The sequence below is a fragment of the Rhipicephalus microplus genome, chromosome 8 (assembly GCF_043290135.1).
Source record: "Rhipicephalus microplus isolate Deutch F79 chromosome 8, USDA_Rmic, whole genome shotgun sequence".
In the NCBI taxonomy this organism is placed as follows: Eukaryota; Metazoa; Arthropoda; class Arachnida; order Ixodida; family Ixodidae; genus Rhipicephalus; species Rhipicephalus microplus.
In genome coordinates this window covers 11,692,050-11,713,188 of record NC_134707.1, presented here as the reverse complement: position 1 = coordinate 11,713,188, position 21,139 = coordinate 11,692,050, and the positions used below count along the sequence as shown (strand labels likewise).

General features: G+C 48.2%; 1 protein-coding gene across 1 annotated transcript in view; it reads right to left on the bottom strand.

Moving 5' to 3' along the window:
• The window catches only part of LOC119165709 (gastric triacylglycerol lipase), a 30,234-nt gene extending 20,241 nt beyond the window's left edge, over positions 1–9,993 (bottom strand). Inside the window, exons 1-3 of the mRNA XM_075871047.1 lie at positions 9,723–9,993; positions 7,639–7,858; positions 343–457 (exon numbers count right to left, since the gene is read on the bottom strand). Coding sequence (XP_075727162.1) covers positions 343–457; positions 7,639–7,858; positions 9,723–9,839 — 452 coding nt within the window. The 5' untranslated portion in view covers positions 9,840–9,993. The remainder of the gene's footprint in view (positions 1–342; positions 458–7,638; positions 7,859–9,722) is intronic.
• Between the last annotated feature and the right edge of the window lie 11,146 nt (positions 9,994–21,139).

Genomic DNA, 21,139 nt, shown 5'->3' with positions numbered 1-21,139 from the left:
CATGCCCAGAAGACCTTGGTACGAAGAGCCAGGCTGGCGGCTTCGACCTAAGGGGTCCTGGACTAGGGACACTACCCGGCATCTAGGGCCCTACTGTGCTGCTCACACCTCTCATTGATGCAATGCTTTTCACCACCACCACCTCGTACACGGTAGACCATAACGTTTCAGGAAACTACAGTGGCGACTTATTCCTAAATTCAGCGATTTAGCATTACCACTCCATTGCATACTATCTGCGCTGATCATATGAGCTAGCGTCGTAGTCTGATCCTATAGTACAATGCTAATCGCAGTCCGGTGTTTCTGGTACAATACGTACAATACATAGGTTGTCTTTACCTGAACTTCCAGTATTGAGGGTCGTTCTTGGACAAGGTCGTGTGGTTCGAGTACCGCGTAATTTCTCTCGAATTCATCGCCCACACGTCGAAGCCAGCGTCGGCAAACAGAAAGCCTGCAATAAATCATGACACAATAATTAATTAATTCCTCACAATGAAAAGATGTCGACGGTAAATATGTAAGATATGTAGCCAGGGGGTCACCCAGTGCACTGCATAATGTCAATGTTCCCATTGAAGTGTTTGTTCATGACGAAAGCGTAGAACCGAACCGAAAATGTCAAAGTTAGATTATGATTCTTTAATTACGAAGTCGCCTTTGTAGCGATAAGGTACTTATGGCGAGTGACATAAATAGCGATCGTGGGAAATTGAAATGGCCCCAGCTATTTTGGATGGCTTGTATATCGTTCCGTTCTGTTGGAAAGATGGAGTTTTGAGGACTGGAGAGATGGAGTTTTCTTGTTTTACGCAAGCTTTACGCAAACACGAAGGATTGTATTGGGGGTGTTAATTATACTGTTAATTGTAATTGCAGTAATTGTGATATATATGTAAAGAAAGTAACGTGGGCGAAAAGACAACTTAATGCTGACAGGGACCGAACCCAGAGCTTTCGAATAACGCGCACGATGCTCTAACTGAGCTGCAGTGTCGATTGTCCTCCTTCCTTTCTTCACGAGTGAATTTCGACCACTCATTTGCTTAAGACCCTTCAAGGTATTGACACGCGTGTAGGATATGTAGGTTAAAAGTGTAAATTTCAAAGGTTCGTTCTATTTTCTTACACGCAATGTATGAGAACTATTAACGAGTTCTCATTATTGATCAAGTTCTTATTTATGAGTTCTCATAAGTATATTATTTGTGATGAACATTGTAGCGTAACATGGATTGCTCTTGTTTTCGCTAGATGTGCAACTGCCATTGTGGCACTGCAGCTTTCAACACCATTACACTAATATGTGCTTCTGGTCACAGCACTTTAGGACGCATACAGTTCACATGTCTCTGCAAAGAGATTAAAGGGATACTGAACAAAAATTCACACCATATCCACGGAGTGAATGATGATGAGTTGGGCAAAGCGTCCGTCCGTCCATCCGTCCACCTGTCCGTTCATTCGCGCATGCGTCCATGCGTACGATCGCGTTCGAGAATGCAGATGGTGTGCAGATAACACTGACGAGACGCGAGCCAAGAAAGCCGAGCGCAAGCGTCTTCAACGCGCCCGCCGCTCTGCTTCCTTCATGCCCCACCAACGATCCGCCACGTACGGTTACTGTCCAGGAGACTGAGAGAAACACTTGTTCTCCGCGTACCCAGGTACATCCCGCGCAGCAGCCAATCCGAGAGTAGCTGTGCAGCGCCATCTAGAATATTTTCACTCAACTGCAGTTTGTATGTAGATGGATGGATGGATGGATGGATGGATGGATGGATGGATGGATGGATGGATGGATGGATGGATGGATGGATGGATGGATGGATGGATGGATGGATGGACGGACGGACGGACGGACGGACGGACGGACGGACGGACGGACGGATGGATGGATGGATGGATGGATGGATGGATGGATGGATGGACGGATGGATGGATGGATGGATGGATGGATATGGCTATACCCTTTAGATCGGGCGGTGGCTCGCGCCACCAAGCCGTAATACTTAATGAACCAAAAACTAGATTTATTTTTTTCCTTTAAATAGTGAGGTTGAGGATTCGTACTTTGCAGTGAAGGGTTTAATTTTTACTCGTGCCTTGACTTTAGCCACCAATCAGATAACCTCATAGTTAACTCTACCCACGCTTAAGGTCTATTTTGCCCTCCCTGTCCCTAAACCAGAGTGCTTCGAAAAAACTCTGCGCCATCAACCTGAACTACAGGGTGAAGCCCTTTACAGAACATTATCAAGTGTTCGGCAGTTTCTTCTTCCTCTCCACATGCACTGCATACCGTGTCTACCCCTTCGTATTTGGCCCGATATGTCTATTCGCAATACTCCCGTCCTGGCCTCAAACAGTAGAGAACTACCCCGAGTATTATCATAGATCCTTTCCTTGGCTATTTCCTGCTTAAAAGTTCAATAGATCTCTAGTGCGGACTTCTTAATCATGCCAATTGTCCACATATCGGTCTCAGTTTCCTTCACCTTCTTCTTAACCAATAATTCTTTTTGGTTTGGACCCCTGCTGTTTTCCAAGTATTTACCAGTCAATTTCCTGGTTCGCTTAATTCATTTTGTATCGACATTCTTCATGTACAAGTAGCTGAAAACCTTCCTAGCCCTATGCTCCTCCCTAATTTCTCTCAATCGCTTCTCAAATGTTATCTTGCTGCTAGCTTCCCTGTGGCAGGGTAGCAAACCAGATGTGCGTCTGGTTAACCTCCCTGCCTTTCCTTGCATCGTTATCTCTCTCTCTCTCTCTCTCTCTTCCCTGTGCTCAAATGATGTCCGTCCCATATCACATTGAGCTCCCTGATTTGGTGTATTCCCGTGAGCTCTTAAGGCAAGCATACCTATTCCCCGTTGCTTAATGTCTAATCATGCTAGAACTTCTGATCTCATGCACAAGACCGCATTGCCGAACGTCAGACCAGGAACCATTACCCCTTTCCATATTCCTCTCACAACATCGTACCTATTGTAATTACACACTGCCCTGTTTTTAATTACCGCTGCATTCCTGTTACCTTTAGTCGTCACGTATGTTTCGTGTTCCCTCAGATACTCGGTCCCATTGCTTATCCATACGCCCAGATATTTGTATATATCTGTTCTCTCTTGCGTGACCTCTTGTATTCCAAGCTCACTACCTTCATTGTCATTAAAAATCATGACTGCTATTTTTTCCTTACTGTATCTGAAATCTAACCTATCTACCTCATTACCGCTGATGTCCATCAATCTCATCAAATCTTCCTTGTTGTCGGGCATTAGCACTATATCATCTGCGTACATCAATGCTGGTAGTGCCTCTTCAATGAGTTTTCCTTGTTTGACGAAAGAGAAGTTGAAGCCCAGTCCACTTCCCTGTAATTTGGCCTCTAATCCTTGTAGGTACATCATGAATAATAAGGGTGACAGGGGGCACCCCTGCCTAAGCCCCCGTTTTACCTCTGCAGGCTTGGATACCAGTTTTTCACACTTTTTTATAACTACCTTGCTACCTTTATAGATATCCTTTAAAAGATTAGTGACTCCATCTTCCTCGCCTGGTGTCCAGTATTCCCCAAGCACGCTATCGTACGCTCCCTTGATATCCAAAAATGCTAGTCACAGGGGCCTGTGTTTTTTTTTTCAGCTATTTCGATGCACGGTGTCAGTGAGAACATATTGTCTTCCAACCTCCTGTGTTTCCGAAACCCATTCTGTAGTTCCCCCAGCACCCCCCATCCTCTATCCATGCCTGCAGTCTTCCCTTTATAATCTGCATCGCCAGTCTGTAGACCACTGATGTCACTGTTATAAGACGGTAATTGTTTATGTCAGCTTTGTCTCTCTTTCCTTTATAGATCATGCTGATCCTGCTAAGTTTCCATCCATCGGGGACTTCACCGTTGATTATTATTTTGCTCACTGCCTCTCTCAAAGTCTCCTTAGACATGGGACCCAATGTCTTTATCAGGTTAATTGGAATGCCATCTGGGCCTGTTGATGTAGTACTAGGAACCCTCTTCTCAGCCCTTTCCGACTCTCGTTGTGAAAATGGAGCCATTGCGCCACTTGATTCATCCTTCTCTATGTGGTGCATAAAGCACTTTGTTTTGGAAATATTTTTACCCTTGTTCTTATATATTAAATAGCTTCGTCCCCTTCTAGCCTAGCACCTTGAGCTGTAGTTATAAACCTCTTCTCTAGGGTTGTCTCATTTCTTAGGGAGTTTGGATGGTTCCAAAATCTTGCAGCTGCCTTTCTATCTTCTTTATGTACTTCTGCCAGCCACATATCTCCCTTTCTTCTAATCTTGTCATTTATCAGAAGGGATGCATCCCTTCTACAGCTTAGAAAGATTTCCCATTTTCTTTCAACATCATCTGTCGGATCACCCCGCTGCTAAGCATGTCTGTGTTCCCTAGAGGCTTCCTGACGTTTTGCTATGGCTCTCTTAACATCCTCATCCCACCAACCTTTGGGTTTGTGTCTTTTTTTTTCGGGGTGACTTGTCACGTGCCTTAGCAAGCTCTAGCTCAAACAGTCTAATTAGATTCGTGTATGTCCACAGTGTTTTATTATCCTCGGTGATTACTTTCTTATTTTGTTTAGTGGCTATTTCAATTTGCCTTCCTGAATAAAAAATTTCCTGTAGTTGCTCATCTTGTCTCCTTCCCACTTTCACTGCTCTTCCAAAACTTAGCTTGATACGTTTGTGATCACTACCCAGACTTCTGAAGCCACCTTCATCTATATGCGTTCCCCTGAGCTTATCATGCATCCTATGTGACATTAGTGCGTAATCTATCGTCGACTGCAGCCTTCCTCCTCCCATGTTATTTGCCCTTCACTCTTCTCGGCACTGTTGCAAATGATCAAATCATGCCTTTCACATGTATCCATGATCAATTTGCCTGTCGGGTTTGTATATCCATCTATATCTTCTATGTGCGCATTCATATCTCCTAGTATAATTATCTCGCACTCTCCTCCTAACTCCTCAATGTCCTTTGATATACACTCTACCATTGCCTGGTTTTCCTCTCTGGCCTTTGCTCCCGTCCACAAGTACACAAAACCAAGGAGTGTCATTTGCCCTGCCACTTTCCCTCTTAACCATAAATGTTCCTTGCACTCCTGCTTGACCTTTTGTCAGTCTACACTTTTATGAATGAATGCCCCAATACCACCCCCCTTTCTGCTGCCTTCAGTTCTATTACAATATTCCCACGCGTAGTCCGGATTGTTAGGAAGGGTTTCCATGTCCCTAAGATGTGTTTCTACAAAACCGTCTACCATCGGCCTCTCATCCCTTAGCTGTGCTTCTATCTCTTCCCACTTCAGCCTGTTCCTGCCACCCTGCATGTTAATATAGCCTATGTCTGAATTGGCTCGGCGCTCGTGGCTACGTCTATTTATGCCACGGACTCTAACTATCTTAGATACTGGTGCCACTTTGGAATGTTATCTCTCCATACCACCCGTCAAAGAGTCTCCCTAATTTTTTTCCTCGTTACTAGCTATCCTGCACCCCGAGCGGCCCGCGTGCCCCCCAAAAAAGCTACTGCGTGTCCTGCAAGTCGCCAACCTACCTCATGACCTAGCCGCCCATCGAAGTGAATTCTGTCTCATTGAAAACCACCCCACCTATGCACCTCTGTGTCTAATTCCACCACCTCATAGCCTTTCTCTCGACCTATCCGCCATATCTCTTGGTTTGCGTTGACAACCGCTCTTTGCAGGTTGCTGTCACGCACCGGTACCTCCGGTATCGTGCATATCACTACCTGTACCTGAGGAGAAGTGGCGCGCATGTTATCAACCCATTTCGCCAGTGTGGTTGCTAGTCCTGCTGTATCTTCATTTAAGACATCGTTTAAACTGCCTGAAATTATCACGAGGTTTCGTCTATCAGCTGTAGTTTTGAGTTTTGCGCTCACTTGCCTCATGACTGCTTCCAGCTTGCGTCCTGGGAACGCCCCTAATGCAACCCTCTTGTCACCTCTTACCCTCTCTGCTTCTGTGCATCGATTTGAATACGAGGCCCTTGCGATTATCACATGCTGTGACTTTTCAGCTGGAGCGTCCTGCACCTAGGGGTTACTTGCACCTGTGACGCCGGCTGCTTTGTCCCCTCCCAGCCCCACCACTACTTCGCTGAAGCTGGGCCCTACGACAATTAAACCGGCTGAACCTGTTTTTTTTTAAACTTGCTTGCTCTTTCTTCTCCGCTGTTCTGGTTGCTGGTTCCCTACTGTTCTCACCGTAGGCCGATCCTCTGTTCACCTTGGCTAGTGCTTCCTCAGTGGACTTCAGCCTTTCTCCCATTGCCCTCGTTTTCTCTTGCTCTGTCGCCAACGCAGTCTCCAGCTCGGTGATTCTCATCAGCAGTTCGCTCTGGGCAACCATCATTTTCTCCATTTTTTTCCTCGACGTCACATCGCCTACGCTTCGCATCAGCCTCTTCTCCATCCGCTTCTACACTTGGGTCCACTTTCAAGCCCACCCCGCATCCTGAACACTTTACAGTCTTTTTAACTATGTCTTTCTGACAGCAAATGTCGCTATGACTTGTCTCACTCGATAATTACAAAACTCGAGCCCTGCCCCACGAAAAAGAGAAAGTCTAAACTCTACTTCAAAAATTTGCGTGTTCAATGTACGTGCACCTCCCCCACTGGGGTGGCAAAAGAAAAAAAACAACAAAAACAGAAAAATCAAACACACACACACGCACCAGCTAATAAATACCTGGTGACTGACCCCCAAAAATGCTGTACAATAAAATAAATGCTACAAAGGTTGTAACAGCTCCCTTATTAATGATAAAAACAAGCTCAAATATGCAAAACCACTTATCTGCGCAGTCAATCGGGAGCGCTCAAAAAACACGTCCATCCACCGTGACAGTCCGAACCGAACTCTCTTTTATGAGACAGCACCGTCTATTATACTGTTCGGGAGATACTACCTTCTTTTCTTTCTCACCTCTTTTTCTCTTGGTTACGCGCGACGCATGCCAAAGTTAGGCTAAGAGGAGCTTCTCCTAAAATTGGAAAAACTGACGAAACTTCGAAAATCGACTTGAAAGATGCCAGTGTTCCGATAAACAAAGTTATTTTCCCGTACTTTTGAACAGTTGGTTGTATGTTTATTGGATAGTCAGCGCGTGGCGTGTGCTCGCGGGCGCGAGCCATGACGTCACACTCACTGAGGAGCGTGCAGTATGTACGTGCTCTTGTCATCCTCCTCTTTTTCTCCACCTCTCCTTGCATTCCACTCTTTCCCTTCTGCAAAAGCGCTGGTTCTTTGCCTCATCCGGAAACATTGTTCGCTGCTGTTGCTGTTCACACCAGTTTTGGGTACCGAAGAGGCAGTTGAGCGAGTCGAGAGACGCAGGCGACAGCTGGCAATGTTGACTTTCCCGTTTAGAGTGTGTGTGACGTCACGAAACGTCACCTTTTCTAGTTCACGGCGCGGCCGCTAGACGCGGCAATTTGTGAAAAAACGCATTAACTTCATTATTTTGCAATATTTTCTGTCTGGAATGAATGTTGTGTCTATCGATATCAGGACCCAATCTTTCAATTTGGATGAAAATTTCGGCAGCAAGAATTTTGTGTTAAACACTTGCCTGGGCACTGCGAAGGGTAGTTCAGGAACCAGAGGTCCGAGGCGCCTGCAATCACTGGAACGAACAGCACAGGGTATCGTGTTGTGCTGTTTTGTTCATTCGGAGCCGTCGCGTTGTCACGGCGTCCATGGGGCACTCGGTTCACTTCGATGACGTAACCGTCTTCCGTGGTCACGTGGCTCATTTCGCAAGGATAGTCGAAGTACCTGATTAGCTCGCACTGCAGTGGTAAGGTTTGTTGAGGAGAACAAAAAAAGAAAAACGCACGTGTCCTTTTAAGTGTATGTGCTCACAGAGATATGCAGATCGAAAAATTGTTGCTACCGCATCTTCCGCACTGAGTGGCTGCTACCTACATGACAAAACGGGTGAAAGATACACTTGGACGTCCTTTCATGTGCATGGTTCTTGCATTAATTAAAAAGACAGTTGAGTTTGTATATCATTCATTATTTCAGTCGCAACAATTCGGAAACTATTACAAGTACACGTTCTTGGAAGTACTTTTTCATGAGATTTTGCGATGGATTCGTCATGTTAACTACATCAAATGGAATACAGCGCAACTAATCAGGACGTTGAACGAATATCGTACATTGTTTCCTCCTAAGCGTGAGTTGACTTTTCTCCCGTGCAGTCCACACTCCACTACTGCCTGCTTGACTGTAACGTGACTTATAAAACCAATATGGAATCACTATTAGGAATGCAGAAAAGTGTATCGGTGTTGTTCATAACCCCTCTATGAGTGAACACACTCCTGAGCACTTTTAGCAGTGCCGTATTTTGCACATCAGGAATATGTATGAACAAAAATTATCTGAAAAAAGCATTTTTTTAGAATTTAATAATAACCGCGGGAACGTCTTTTCGACGTACATCAATACCACAGCCAATTATACTTTAGCGTCTTGGGACCATGTTAAACCGTTAACGGGAATCAACTTCGGAAAGTAATCATGGCAAAGGCAAATTCCCAATTGCTTTAGTGATGAACATGTGCTATACCATGTTATGGAATATTCTCCGACTATGTCAACATTCACAGAAGAATAAAAAAAAAACCTTCTCGGAAAACATTTTATAATGTTAAACTGCTACATTGTGTTACTAAATTTTTTTTGGTTTATGAATTTGTTGCTGTGCTGTCAATAAAAATATCCTTCTCCAATTATTGAAAAAACAGTGTATCTATATATTTAATAATTATCGTTTGTAGTTATTCGGTCTATAACTCAGTATTGTGCTCTATTAAACTAATACATTTTTAATTGCACGATTTATATACATGCATGTATATATGTATATATATGCCTGTTTTTTCCGGCAGTTGTCTGCCGTTGTCTGTTCTACTCGTTGGGCCGGGAGCTTAGTCAGGTGTATACATACACGCCTTTCGATCCGGCACCATGAGAATTCATCTCTTTTGTATATTTTCAAAAGTAAATGAACGTCAAACTTCAATTGCGTGACTCGTAAAGGTTCGTTTCTCGCTCCGAACATCTGCTTGTGTATCCTCTACTCCTCTTCATTATCTGACCCACTCTGTTTACCTTTGTATCACTTTGAGTAACCCCTATCATTTTTCGTTCCGTCGCACTCCAGGTATTCCTTAGCTTCTCCAGTTATTTTATTATTCTCCCGTTCTTTTTTTTTTACATTTTAGAACTGGCAAAATGCGACGACTTTATAATCTCCCCTTTATTTACAGTACTTAAGGCCTGCTGGTCACGGGGTGAGAGAATGCCTACCATGTATGCGCACCTTCCCATCTTTCAACTTCGATCCATTGCTTTTACGTAAGTAGGCTTCGCTTTTAATATTAGGCATGGATACAATCGCATCCTCAAATCTTGGTGAACTATCTTTTGCATGAACAAGCTTCCCTGTTCATTTCACCTAGACAGTCATACCCTTTGCATTGATTCAAAGGTCCGATTATGTATTACAAATGCTCGCTCATTCGCTAGACCTTTTACATCGTTAATGTCTTTTGCATATTAGTTTTTGAGACTGCTTCGACTTTCCATCGTCTACGGTTTTTAAGGAACCATGCGTAGAATTCAATCAAAAGACTGTCTTACGGGAGTTAACGCTGCCTGCAGAGTCAGCTCATCTTCGGCGGTGCAGCCGATCCAAGTCGAAGCCAGGACGAATAGCGCCACCGCCATGGAGGTTGCAAAGAGCCGAAGGGTCGCCATTATCAACTGCTGATTTATGGCTTGCGCAGCAGTATTTATAGCCCTTCGTACATTGCCTTGCAATCGTGCTCCACAAGTGAGAGTGCACGTGGATAGGCTGTAGATCACATTTTTCAGGTGTTTCGCCTAGATTATTCAGGCGACACAGTACTATGGGCTATGCGCAGAGCACCCCGACACTCACGAACACTGCAGCTACAGCTGGTGCACACCTGTTTATGTTTTTTACCGCTCGTGCATATTCGCGCTGGGTTCATGGTGTCGGGAATTATACATCGATACAGTTTGAGGCATTAATTCACAGCCTGCCTCGGGGCGTCATGCCGGCATCGCACCCTGTGGCGAGAATATACTTCAGCGCACGAACAAGCGCACTTAATGAAGCTTTCTCAAAGCTTTCTAATCTCGTACACGACCCCATTTCGTCGGACACCTGGCACAGGTCCGCGCCGAACCGTAATTTCGGAGCGGAAACACCTCTACTTATCTCGGCGCTGTGTCATCCGATGTCATGTTTCATCGTGAGAACCTTCAATCAATTATCGGTGGCCCCTTTGTAGTAAACCGACGCGCCGCTTAAGTTAAAGTGTTTGCCTTGAAATGACAGCTTACTAAGGTTTGTTGTTTTGATTCACATCGCGATACACAGTAAGAAAGAAACAACGGCATATCCACGAGGTGAATGACCATGAGTGGGGCGAATCGGACGGAGGGACAGGCGCACGGACGCACTGACGGACGCTTCGCCCGACTCATCATCAATCACTCCACATATATGCCGTGACAGCGCTTTGATTGGCATGCAATGCAATGCAACTGGCTACTACGACGACTGTTACCGTGACGCGGGACATATGACCCACGACGTAGGAAACTTCGCCCTTAGAAATTCGTTTAACAGCCCGAGGGAGGAGAGCTCGTGGGGCTTACGTGAAATTGTGCTACTAGGAAAATGTGACAACTCGCTTGATGTATGTGCAAAGTATAAGACGGCGAGAGGCAGTTTAATATTTCAACGAGTGTGTTTTAAATGACGCCCTGGTGCTCCGTACCTGATGTTTTTTTTTTACATTTGTACATTCATTAGGTGTGATATGCCAGCGGCTGCTCTGTACATGTGGCATGCTCGTAAGCGGCGTGGTGGTAATACGATGCTGTTGTCGTCCTCCAAAGGCAACGTGCTATAAAAAGCAGCTCTGGCGCCGGATGTGTACTTTCGAAATGAATCTTTTGGTTATTTCGGAGGTCTCTCGCAGCTGCTGAATACTTTAGCGATCGACGTTCAAGGCCAACTTCTGTGTGGCTGTGCTTCGTGAGCAGTGTTTTGTCGTGTGGCGTATATATGTAGCCACGGTATAGCTCTCGGCGTTTCTATAATGCTTCTAGATGAAGTCCTGTCCAAGGTGGCACGTTGCCAGCGCGACTGTTTCGTGTAACGGGCCTTATCTTTATTTTTTGGGCTACAAATATGAAAAAAAATGAAGTTCGCGATTTCGTTGGCAAAGGTCAAAGCCATTTCTTGCGCGTTCACGTTGAAATGCGCTCAGCACAACCGTTACTGAAGGACTGGGGAACAACGGCAGTGACGTGCGTGGCATCAACTATACTAACTGTCCGATGCTGTTGGCGACGCACGCTTGCATAAAATCACAGCGAAAACAAAATTCAAAATTTATGCATGGCCCCGCTCTATTACTCCGAAACCAAAGGAAGTGCGTCGCATGGGCACCCACGACAGTGATTCTCGCTCGTAGAATCCATTCCCACTTCTTCGCTTACCGAGGCGTCAATGACGCCAATGTTTGGGGTAAGTATGTAGGGTTTCCCCGGTGCTATTAGAATGTTGCCGCAGGCAGATTGCCACATTCGGTGTGCGACATGTGCTACGCCTTATCGACTACCGCCAGCTTGTTTCAACTATCGGATTAGTCGCGTAGCACGACAACGCCGCGCCAGCAAAACGTCGACGCACAGGCGACCCAGGGGGAGGGCATTGGCTCGCTAAGGCCAAAGTCCCTAAACCAAATTGTTTTTTTAGTGACTTTACGCTCGGCAAGGCAGGGGTGACCCCTCGAGTGCCCAGCCGAAGTCATTCCTGTGTTTGCGAAGTGTTTTAGCTGTATTAGGTTAATTGATGTGATTTCTTCTTGGTTATTTCTAATCATTACGTTACTTGAGTCCCTGTTCGTTCATTTTAACCAGAATGTCAGCACTGCTGGCCTTGTGATGGCCCTTAGTGAGCGCTTTGTTGGGAACCGGATCGTGCCGTACGTGATGCACCGACAATGCAGGTGTCCGAAGTGCTCGCCACTTGAAAACTGAGCGAGAAACACGGGAATCACTCGCAATCTCCAGCGAAGAGAAAGTTGTCCATAACGCTCGCATACACTCAGGTCAGTTTCGCCAGTGCCAACGGATGCACCTTAACGCCGCCGTTCCGACACAGCACCATCACGTGATTCGTGAGTGGTGGTGGTAGTAGCTAGAAGATGAGAAAGGCACCTGATTTTGCTACATGTAGATCAATAGTAATGACCATGTACTAAGCATTACACATAGTTTGATGTTCTGTTTATACTTGATTATTTCATTAATTATGAACAAATTGCAACAATGGGTATCTTCTTGTATTTTTGTTCGTTTGTTGAAAAATCATCGTTTTTTGATGTTTTGATTTTTTTCTTATATACAAATTGTATTCTGCTTGTATACTTTCTCCCGTTAAACCCCTTACTAGCCTATGGCTATGGGTCTAATCAGTGTTGTGCATTTCTCGAAATGTGGTCATAACAACCTCAAGGAAATGTAATGTAAAAACCTGGTCGGGAGCACGGCGCAGTGCCTGACTCGTGAGTGTACTTCACACCAGGCAACGCACCTGCGTGCACTTTCCCTTACCCTTCTTATGTTAGCGCTGTTGTTAGCTGTAGCAAGCAGTTGATATATCTTGAGCCACGCACGCCCGCTTGCTATTCTTTCTTGCGTCATTCTTTTGCTCTTCAGTAACTATTACTCTGAACGGATTTCAATGCGAAGCTAAGATTATATAGTTGCACATGGCCAGTTTAATACGTGCCATACCTCGATAATTAGGTCAGAATTTCTTCCAGGCGAACATGTTTTGCAAACTGACCGACTCCTATTTGTAAGAGTGACGAGTGAGTGTAATTGACGATGGTTTCAGCGAGGCACTGCAGGCATAAAAGAAATTATTTCTTGTGCTTCATTGCTTTTCGTTTGGGCTGCACAGCGTACTCAGGACCCCAGTCATGTAACGCTTGTATATATATATATATATATATATATATATATATATATATATATATATATATATATATATATATATATATATATATATATATATATATATATATATATATATATATATATATATATATAGTGTAATGATGACAAAGCGGCGATCGTGCTCGGCGCATACCTGGGAGAGACGGAAGACGACGAGGAGGAAGCAGATAAAGAACAGCCGGCCTGCAGCAAAGGCGTTGTCTCTTTGTCTTATTTCTCCGCGTTACAATGGCGCAGCCGACATTCCCTCAAACACCAGCTTACACATAGCCCGGTGCTCTGCCACTTTAATGAAGATTGGATGACAGAAGTCCATACTGATGCGAGTCAGATTGGCCTGGGGGCGGTTTTACTTCAACGTGACTCGAGTGGGCGTGGGCACGTCATCTGCTACGCCAGTCGTAAACTATCGGACGCAGAACGGCATTATCATTCGAATGAACTGGAGTGTTTGGCTGTAGTATGGAGTGTGGATGAAAAGTTCCGCCACTACTTGTTTGGCCGACACTTCACGGTAGTAACAGACAACTCCGCGATTGCGTGGATGTTCCAGAAGCAGCACCTCAAGCACAAGTTTGCCCGATGGATTGTTCGGCTCCAAGACTATACGTACGACATCCGTCACCGTGCTGGAGCACAAAATCAGCTTGCGGACGCTTTATCGCGAAATCCGATCGAGGAGTTCTCCACACGAAATCGAGAAACCTGGATCCTGTTTTCTCAACAGGACGTGACCAAGGCTCAGCAAGCCGATGGAAGACTCGCATCCGTTATAGACTCCATTGGCGATGCGGGACGCAATGCCAAGTTTGTCTTACGTAATGGAACGCTGTATCGGCGTCACTGGGCCGATAAAAGCACCGAGTGTCATCTCCTGGTCATTCCTGACACCTTAAGATCGAGCGTACTACGCGCCATCCATGACACTCCCGAGGGAGGCCATGTTGGCTACAGAGCCACCTTACGCAAGGCACAAGAACGTTTTTGGTGGCCGAAAATGGATAAAAGCGTGCGTTCATACGTTGCCAGTTGCGAGATTTGTCAGCAACACAAACGACGTCCTGGAGCTCGACATGGACTTCTTACGCCGATCAAGCCTCCAGAGACAATTTTCCACACGTTGGGCATAGATCACATCGGGCCTCTTCCAATGACGACAGCGGGCAATCGTTACATTATACTCGCTGTGGACTACTTGTCCAAGTTCGTAGAGGTCGCGGCCGTGCCTTCGCTTGCTGCTAGCCATGTCATCCGATTCCTGAAAGATCGCTTCGAATGGCGACACGGTCTTCCTAACAAGTTGATCTCCGACCGGTCGACCACCTTTCGCAGTCGCGAGCTCCGCACTTACCTACAACAAGCTGGAGTGGACCATCACTTCGCGTCGGCATACCATCCGCAGGCGAACGGACTGACCGAAAGGTCGAACCAGACTATCCAGGCTAGACTCGCACCGTACTGTAAGAATCACAAACGAGGTGAGGCCGACTGGGATGATCATCTCCAAGCAGCTGCGTACGCAGTGAACACGGCGGCACACAGCTCCACAGGAATTTGCCCCTACGAGATTGTCTATGGTCAGCTCCCGCAACTGAATGCTACGTTCGGTTTGGACACTCCCGTTAAAGTAGGGCGTTCCGCTGCACGCCAGAGACTTTGTCGCGATATCCGTGTGGAGGCGCGTAGGAGGATTGTGCATGCTCAACAGGCACAAAAGCGATACTACGACCGACGCCACCGTCCCGCGCCGAAATACAGTGTAGGTGATGAGGTGTGGCTACAGCGAGGTGCGCCATCGTCTTCAAACAAACTGCACCCAAAGTACGACGGCCCTTACATTATTTCTGAGCGCTTGGGAGATAACACTTGGCGAGTACGATCCACAGCTTCTGATACGCGCAGAGACAAGAGAAAACGGAATAACTTTGCGGTGCATGTGTCGCGGATGAAGAACTGCATACGGCGGCAAACGTGACATTGGTTTGTGTTTTTCTTACAGGAGTAGACCAGCTGCAGCGTGGCCGAGTGTAATGATGACAAAGCGGCGATCGTGCTCGGCGCATACCTGGGAGAGACGGAAGAGGACGAAGAGGAAGCAGATAAAGAACAGCCGGCCTGCAGCAAAGGCGTTGTCTCTTTGTCTTATTTCTCCGCGTTACAATGGCGCAGTCGCGAACTACTGACCCCGATATCCCTGCGTCCACTACACTTCGAAGTGGACGAGTGCTCTCGAACTCCCCACCGATCACGGACGGCGTCCAAGCCTCCACGGCGGCACCGCATCATGACTGCAGCGAGGCCATTTCTCGAGGCTTCTCTCTGTTCGCCCAAGAGCTCAAGACATCCGGGTTTGGCTGCGCCTCTTTTGGATCGTTCAACGAGAACGAAATTCCATATTTTCATGGATTCAAGGATGACCCTACCAACTGGGTAAGCGTGATAAACTCGGTTGCCCTTAAATACTCGTGGAGCGACACGATTAAGAAGTCGGTCGCTGAAGGACGTTTGCGAGGATCTGCCCAAGCGTGGCATCGTTTCCAAGGCAGTACATACGCTACATGGCAAACATGGAGCGCGGCCCTGATGTCCGCGTTTGCGCCGCTTCCGAGCGCTTACGACGACCGTTTCATGACCATGCGGTCACGCCGGCAAGGTGCAACCGAGGACGTCGCGACTTACATCTACGACAAGCTGGACCTTTTACAAGCTTGCGATATACAGTGGACCTCCTCCGCAGCCAGGCAGTACATCATCGACGGGATCCATGACTCGACGCACGCAGCCGTCTTGTCCGCCTACAACCACCCAGTCCACATCTCCACTTTCGTACGCCAGGCAATGGAGTTGCAGGACACGTCTCATCGCCGGGCGGCTGCAGTTGGCCCAAAGGAGCCAGCTTCACCGAGACGCGGATGCTATACGTGTGGCCGCATCGGGCATGGGTATAAAAGCTGCCCACAAAGCCAACCTCAAGCGATGCAATATCAATCACGCCCACTTCCAACCCTCAAGGTCCGCGTCGACGGCATCGGAGAACTGACAGCTCTCGTTGATACCGGAGCTCAACGTACGGCGTTGCTTCGCCGCCACGCCTCCGAACCTCTCCAGCCTTGGACTGAGCCACCACTGCGGGGTCTCGGTGGCGACGTACTACCGGTCGGTGCCCTAAACCTGCAACTCAACACCGAGGCCGGCAGCAAGTTTTTGTCCTCGGTGCCCGTCTTCGACGACCTGCCCACAGACATGGTTTTAGGGGCCGACTACCTGCTCTCCGGGGAAGTGCGCCTCACGGTGGAAGGAAGTACCGTCAACCTCCATCCTGTGGCTCCAAGTGTGCCTCCGGCGCAATCCCAAGGTGAGCTGACGACGCCACTTACACTTCCCGCAATACTCGAGAGGCACGCATCGCTCTTCGCTGATACTACTACTCAGCTTCCCGGAACTAGCGTGCTAGTGCACCATATTACTACCGACAATCATCCGCCGGTGTCCATACCGTTACGTAGATATGCCGAACGAGAGCGGATATTAATTGACCAGCAGGTGCAAGAAATGCTTGCCGCAAGCATAATCAGGCCATCTTCTAGCCCGTGGGCAGCACCTGTTGTCCTAGTCCGTAAAAAGGACGGCAATCTCCGATTCTGTGTTGACTACCGAGAGCTGAACAAGCACACCATACCAGACTCGTACCCGCTGCCACGCATTGACGACGCTATTGACGCCGTACGAAAAGCGAGGTTCTTTTCGTCGCTAGATTTAAAAGCAGGGTATTGGCAGATCAACGTGGCTGAAGAAGATAAGTTTAAGACGGCCTTCCGAACACCATCTGGCTTGTACGAGTTTAATCGGATGCCGTTCGGTCTGCGAACTGCTCCAAGCACCTTTCAGCGTGCCATGAACACAGTGTTAGGCACACTGATAGACCGTGCCTGCGTCGTGTACCTCGATGACGTTCTAGTCATCGGGGAAACAGAAAAACAACATCTACAAAATCTCGACACGGTTCTGCAGAGGCTATACAACACCGGCTTTCGACTTAACCGCGAGAAGTGCCAGTTTGGGTTGACGACAATATCTTATCTTGGTTATCAGATATCTCATAATGGCGCAGCCGACAGGATTCGAACCTGTGCGGGGAAACCATCCACAGGCGAACGGACTGACCGAAAGGTCGAACCAGACTATCCAGGCTAGACTCGCACCGTACTGTAAGAATCACAAACGAGGTGAGGCCGACTGGGATGATCATCTCCAAGCAGCTGCGTACGCAGTGAACACGGCGGCACACAGCTCCACAGGAATTTGCCCCTACGAGATTGTCTATGGTCAGCTCCCGCAACTGAATGCTACGTTCGGTTTGGACACTCCCGTTAAAGTAGGGCGTTCCGCTGCCCGCCAGACACTTTGTCGCGATATCCGTGTGGAGGCGCGTAGGAGGATTGTGCATGCTCAACAGGCACAAAAGCGATACTACGACCGACGCCACCGTCCCGCGCCGAAATACAGTGTAGGTGATGAGGTGTGGCTACAGCGAGGTGCGCCATCGTCTTCAAACAAACTGCACCCAAAGTACGACGGCCCTTACATTATTTCTGAGCGCTTGGGAGATAACACTTGGCGAGTACGATCCACAGCTTCTGATACGCGCAGAGACAAGAGAAAACGGAATAACTTTACGGTGCATGTGTCGCGGATGAAGAACTGCATACGGCGGCAAACGTGACATTGGTTTGTGTTTTTCTTACAGGAGTAGACCAGCTGCAGCGTGGCCGAGTGTAATGATGACAAAGCGGCGATCGTGCTCGGCGCATACCTGGAAGAGAAGGAGGAAGAGGAGGCAAAAAAAGAACAGCCGGCCTGCAGCAAAGGCGTTGTCTCTTTGTCTTATTTCTCCTCGTTACAATGGCGCAGTCGCGAACTACTGACCCCGATATCCCTGCGTCCACTACACTTCGAAGTGGACGAGTGCTCTCGAACTCCCCACCGATCACGGACGGCGTCCAAGCCTCCACGGCGGCACCGCATCATGACTGCAGCGAGGCCATTTCTCGAGGCTTCTCTCTGTTCGCCCAAGAGCTCAAGACATCCGGGTTTGGCTGCGCCTCTTTTGGATCGTTCAACGAGAACGAAATTCCATATTTTCATGGATTCAAGGATGACCCTACCAACTGGGTAAGCGTGATAAACTCGGTTGCCCTTAAATACTCGTGGAGCGACACGATTAAGAAGTCGGTCGCTGAAGGACGTTTGCGAGGATCTGCCCAAGCGTGGCATCGTTTCCAAGGCAGTACATACGCTACATGGCAAACATGGAGCGCGGCCCTGATATCCGCGTTTGCGCCGCTTCCGAGCGCTTACGACGACCGTTTCATGACCATGCGGTCACGCCGGCAAGGTGCAACCGAGGACGTCGCGACTTACATCTACGACAAGCTGGACCTTTTACAAGCTTGCGATATACAGTGGACCTCCTCCGCAGCCAGGCAGTACATCATCGACGGGATCCATGACTCGACGCACGCAGCCGTCTTGTCCGCCTACAACCACCCAGTCCACATCTCCACTTTCGTACGCCAGGCAATGGAGTTGCAGGACACGTCTCATCGCCGGGCGGCTGCAGTTGGCCCAAAGGAGTCAGCTTCACCGAGACGCGGATGCTATACGTGTGGCCGCATCGGGCATGGGTATAAAAGCTGCCCACAAAGCCAACCTCAAGCGATGCAATATCAATCACGCCCACTTCCAACCCTCAAGGTCCGCGTCGACGGCATCGGAGAACTGACAGCTCTCGTTGATACCGGAGCTCAACGTACGGCGTTGCTTCGCCGCCACGCCTCCGAACCTCTCCAGCCTTGGACTGAGCCACCACTGCGGGGTCTCGGGGGCGACGTACTACCGGTCGGTGCCCTAAACCTGCAACTCAACACCGAGGCCGGCAGCAAGTTTTTGTCCTCGGTGCCCGTCTTCGACGACCTGCCCACAGACATGGTTTTAGGGGCCGACTACCTGCTCTCCGGGGAAGTGCGCCTCACGGTGGAAGGAAGTACCGTCAACCTCCATCCTGTGGCTCCAAGTGTGCCTCCGGCGCAATCCCAAGGTGAGCTGACGACGCCACTTACACTTCCCGCAATACTCGAGAGGCACGCATCGCTCTTCGCTGATACTACTACTCAGCTTCCCGGAACTAGCGTGCTAGTGCACCATATTACTACCGACAATCATCCGCCGGTGTCCATACCGTTACGTAGATATGCCGAACGAGAGCGGATATTAATTGACCAGCAGGTGCAAGAAATGCTTGCCGCAAGCATAATCAGGCCATCTTCTAGCCCGTGGGCAGCACCTGTTGTCCTAGTCCGTAAAAAGGACGGCAATCTCCGATTCTGTGTTGACTACCGAGAGCTGAACAAGCACACCATACCAGACTCGTACCCGCTGCCACGCATTGACGACGCTATTGACGCCGTACGAAAAGCGAGGTTCTTTTCGTCGCTAGATTTAAAAGCAGGGTATTGGCAGATCAACGTGGCTGAAGAAGATAAGTTTAAGACGGCCTTCCGAACACCATCTGGCTTGTACGAGTTTAATCGGATGCCGTTCGGTCTGCGAACTGCTCCAAGCACCTTTCAGCGTGCCATGAACACAGTGTTAGGCACACTGATAGACCGTGCCTGCGTCGTGTACCTCGATGACGTTCTAGTCATCGGGGAAACAGAAAAACAACATCTACAAAATCTCGACACGGTTCTGCAGAGGCTACACAACACCGGCTTTCGACTTAACCGCGAGAAGTGCCAGTTTGGGTTGACGACAATATCTTATCTTGGTTATCAGATATCTCATAATGGCGTACGACCCTTGCCTGAACGCATAGACGCCGTTGCCAAATACCCTGCACCAACATCTATAAAACAGCTCCAGGTATTCCTAGGAATGGCGTCATACTTGCGCAAGTTTGTACCGAGCTTTGCGTCAACTGCTGCTCCACTCACGGACTTACTGAAGAAAAACGCCCAATTTCAGTGGGGTCCTTTGCAGGATAACGCCTTCCAAACCCTCAAACACCAGCTTACACATAGCCCGGTGCTCTGCCACTTTAATGAAGATTGGATGACAGAAGTCCATACTGATGCGAGTCAGATTGGCCTGGGGGCGGTTTTACTTCAACGTGACTCGAGTGGGCGTGGGCACGTCATCTGCTACGCCAGTCGTAAACTATCGGACGCAGAACGGCATTATCATTCGAATGAACTGGAGTGTTTGGCTGTAGTATGGAGTGTGGATGAAAAGTTCCGCCACTACTTGTTTGGCCGACACTTCACGGTAGTAACAGACAACTCCGCGATTGCGTGGATGTTCCAGAAGCAGCACCTCAAGCACAAGTTTGCCCGATGGATTGTTCGGCTCCAAGACTATACGTACGACATCCGTCACCGTGCTGGAGCACAAAATCAGCTTGCGGACGCTTTATCGCGAAATCCGATCGAGGAATTCTCCACACGAAATCGAGAAACCTGGATCCTGTTTTCGCAACAGGACGTGACCAAGGCTCAGCAAGCCGATGGAAGACTCGCATCCGTTATAGACTCCATTGGCGATGCGGGACGCAATGCCAAGTTTGTCTTACGTAATGGAACGCTGTATCGGCGTCACTGGGCCGATAAAAGCACCGAGTGTCATCTCCTGGTCATTCCTGACACCTTAAGATCGAGCGTACTACGCGCCATCCATGACACTCCCGAGGGAGGCCATGTTGGCTACAGAGCCACCTTACGCAAGGCACAAGAACGTTTGTGGTGGCCGAAAATGGATAAAAGCGTGCGTTTATACGTTGCCAGTTGCGAGATTTGTCAGCAACACAAACGACGTCCTGGAGCTCGACATGGACTTCTTACGCCGATCAAGCCTCCAGAGACAATTTTCCACACGTTGGGCATAGATCACATCGGGCCTCTTCCAATGACGACAGCGGGCAATCGTTACATTATACTCGC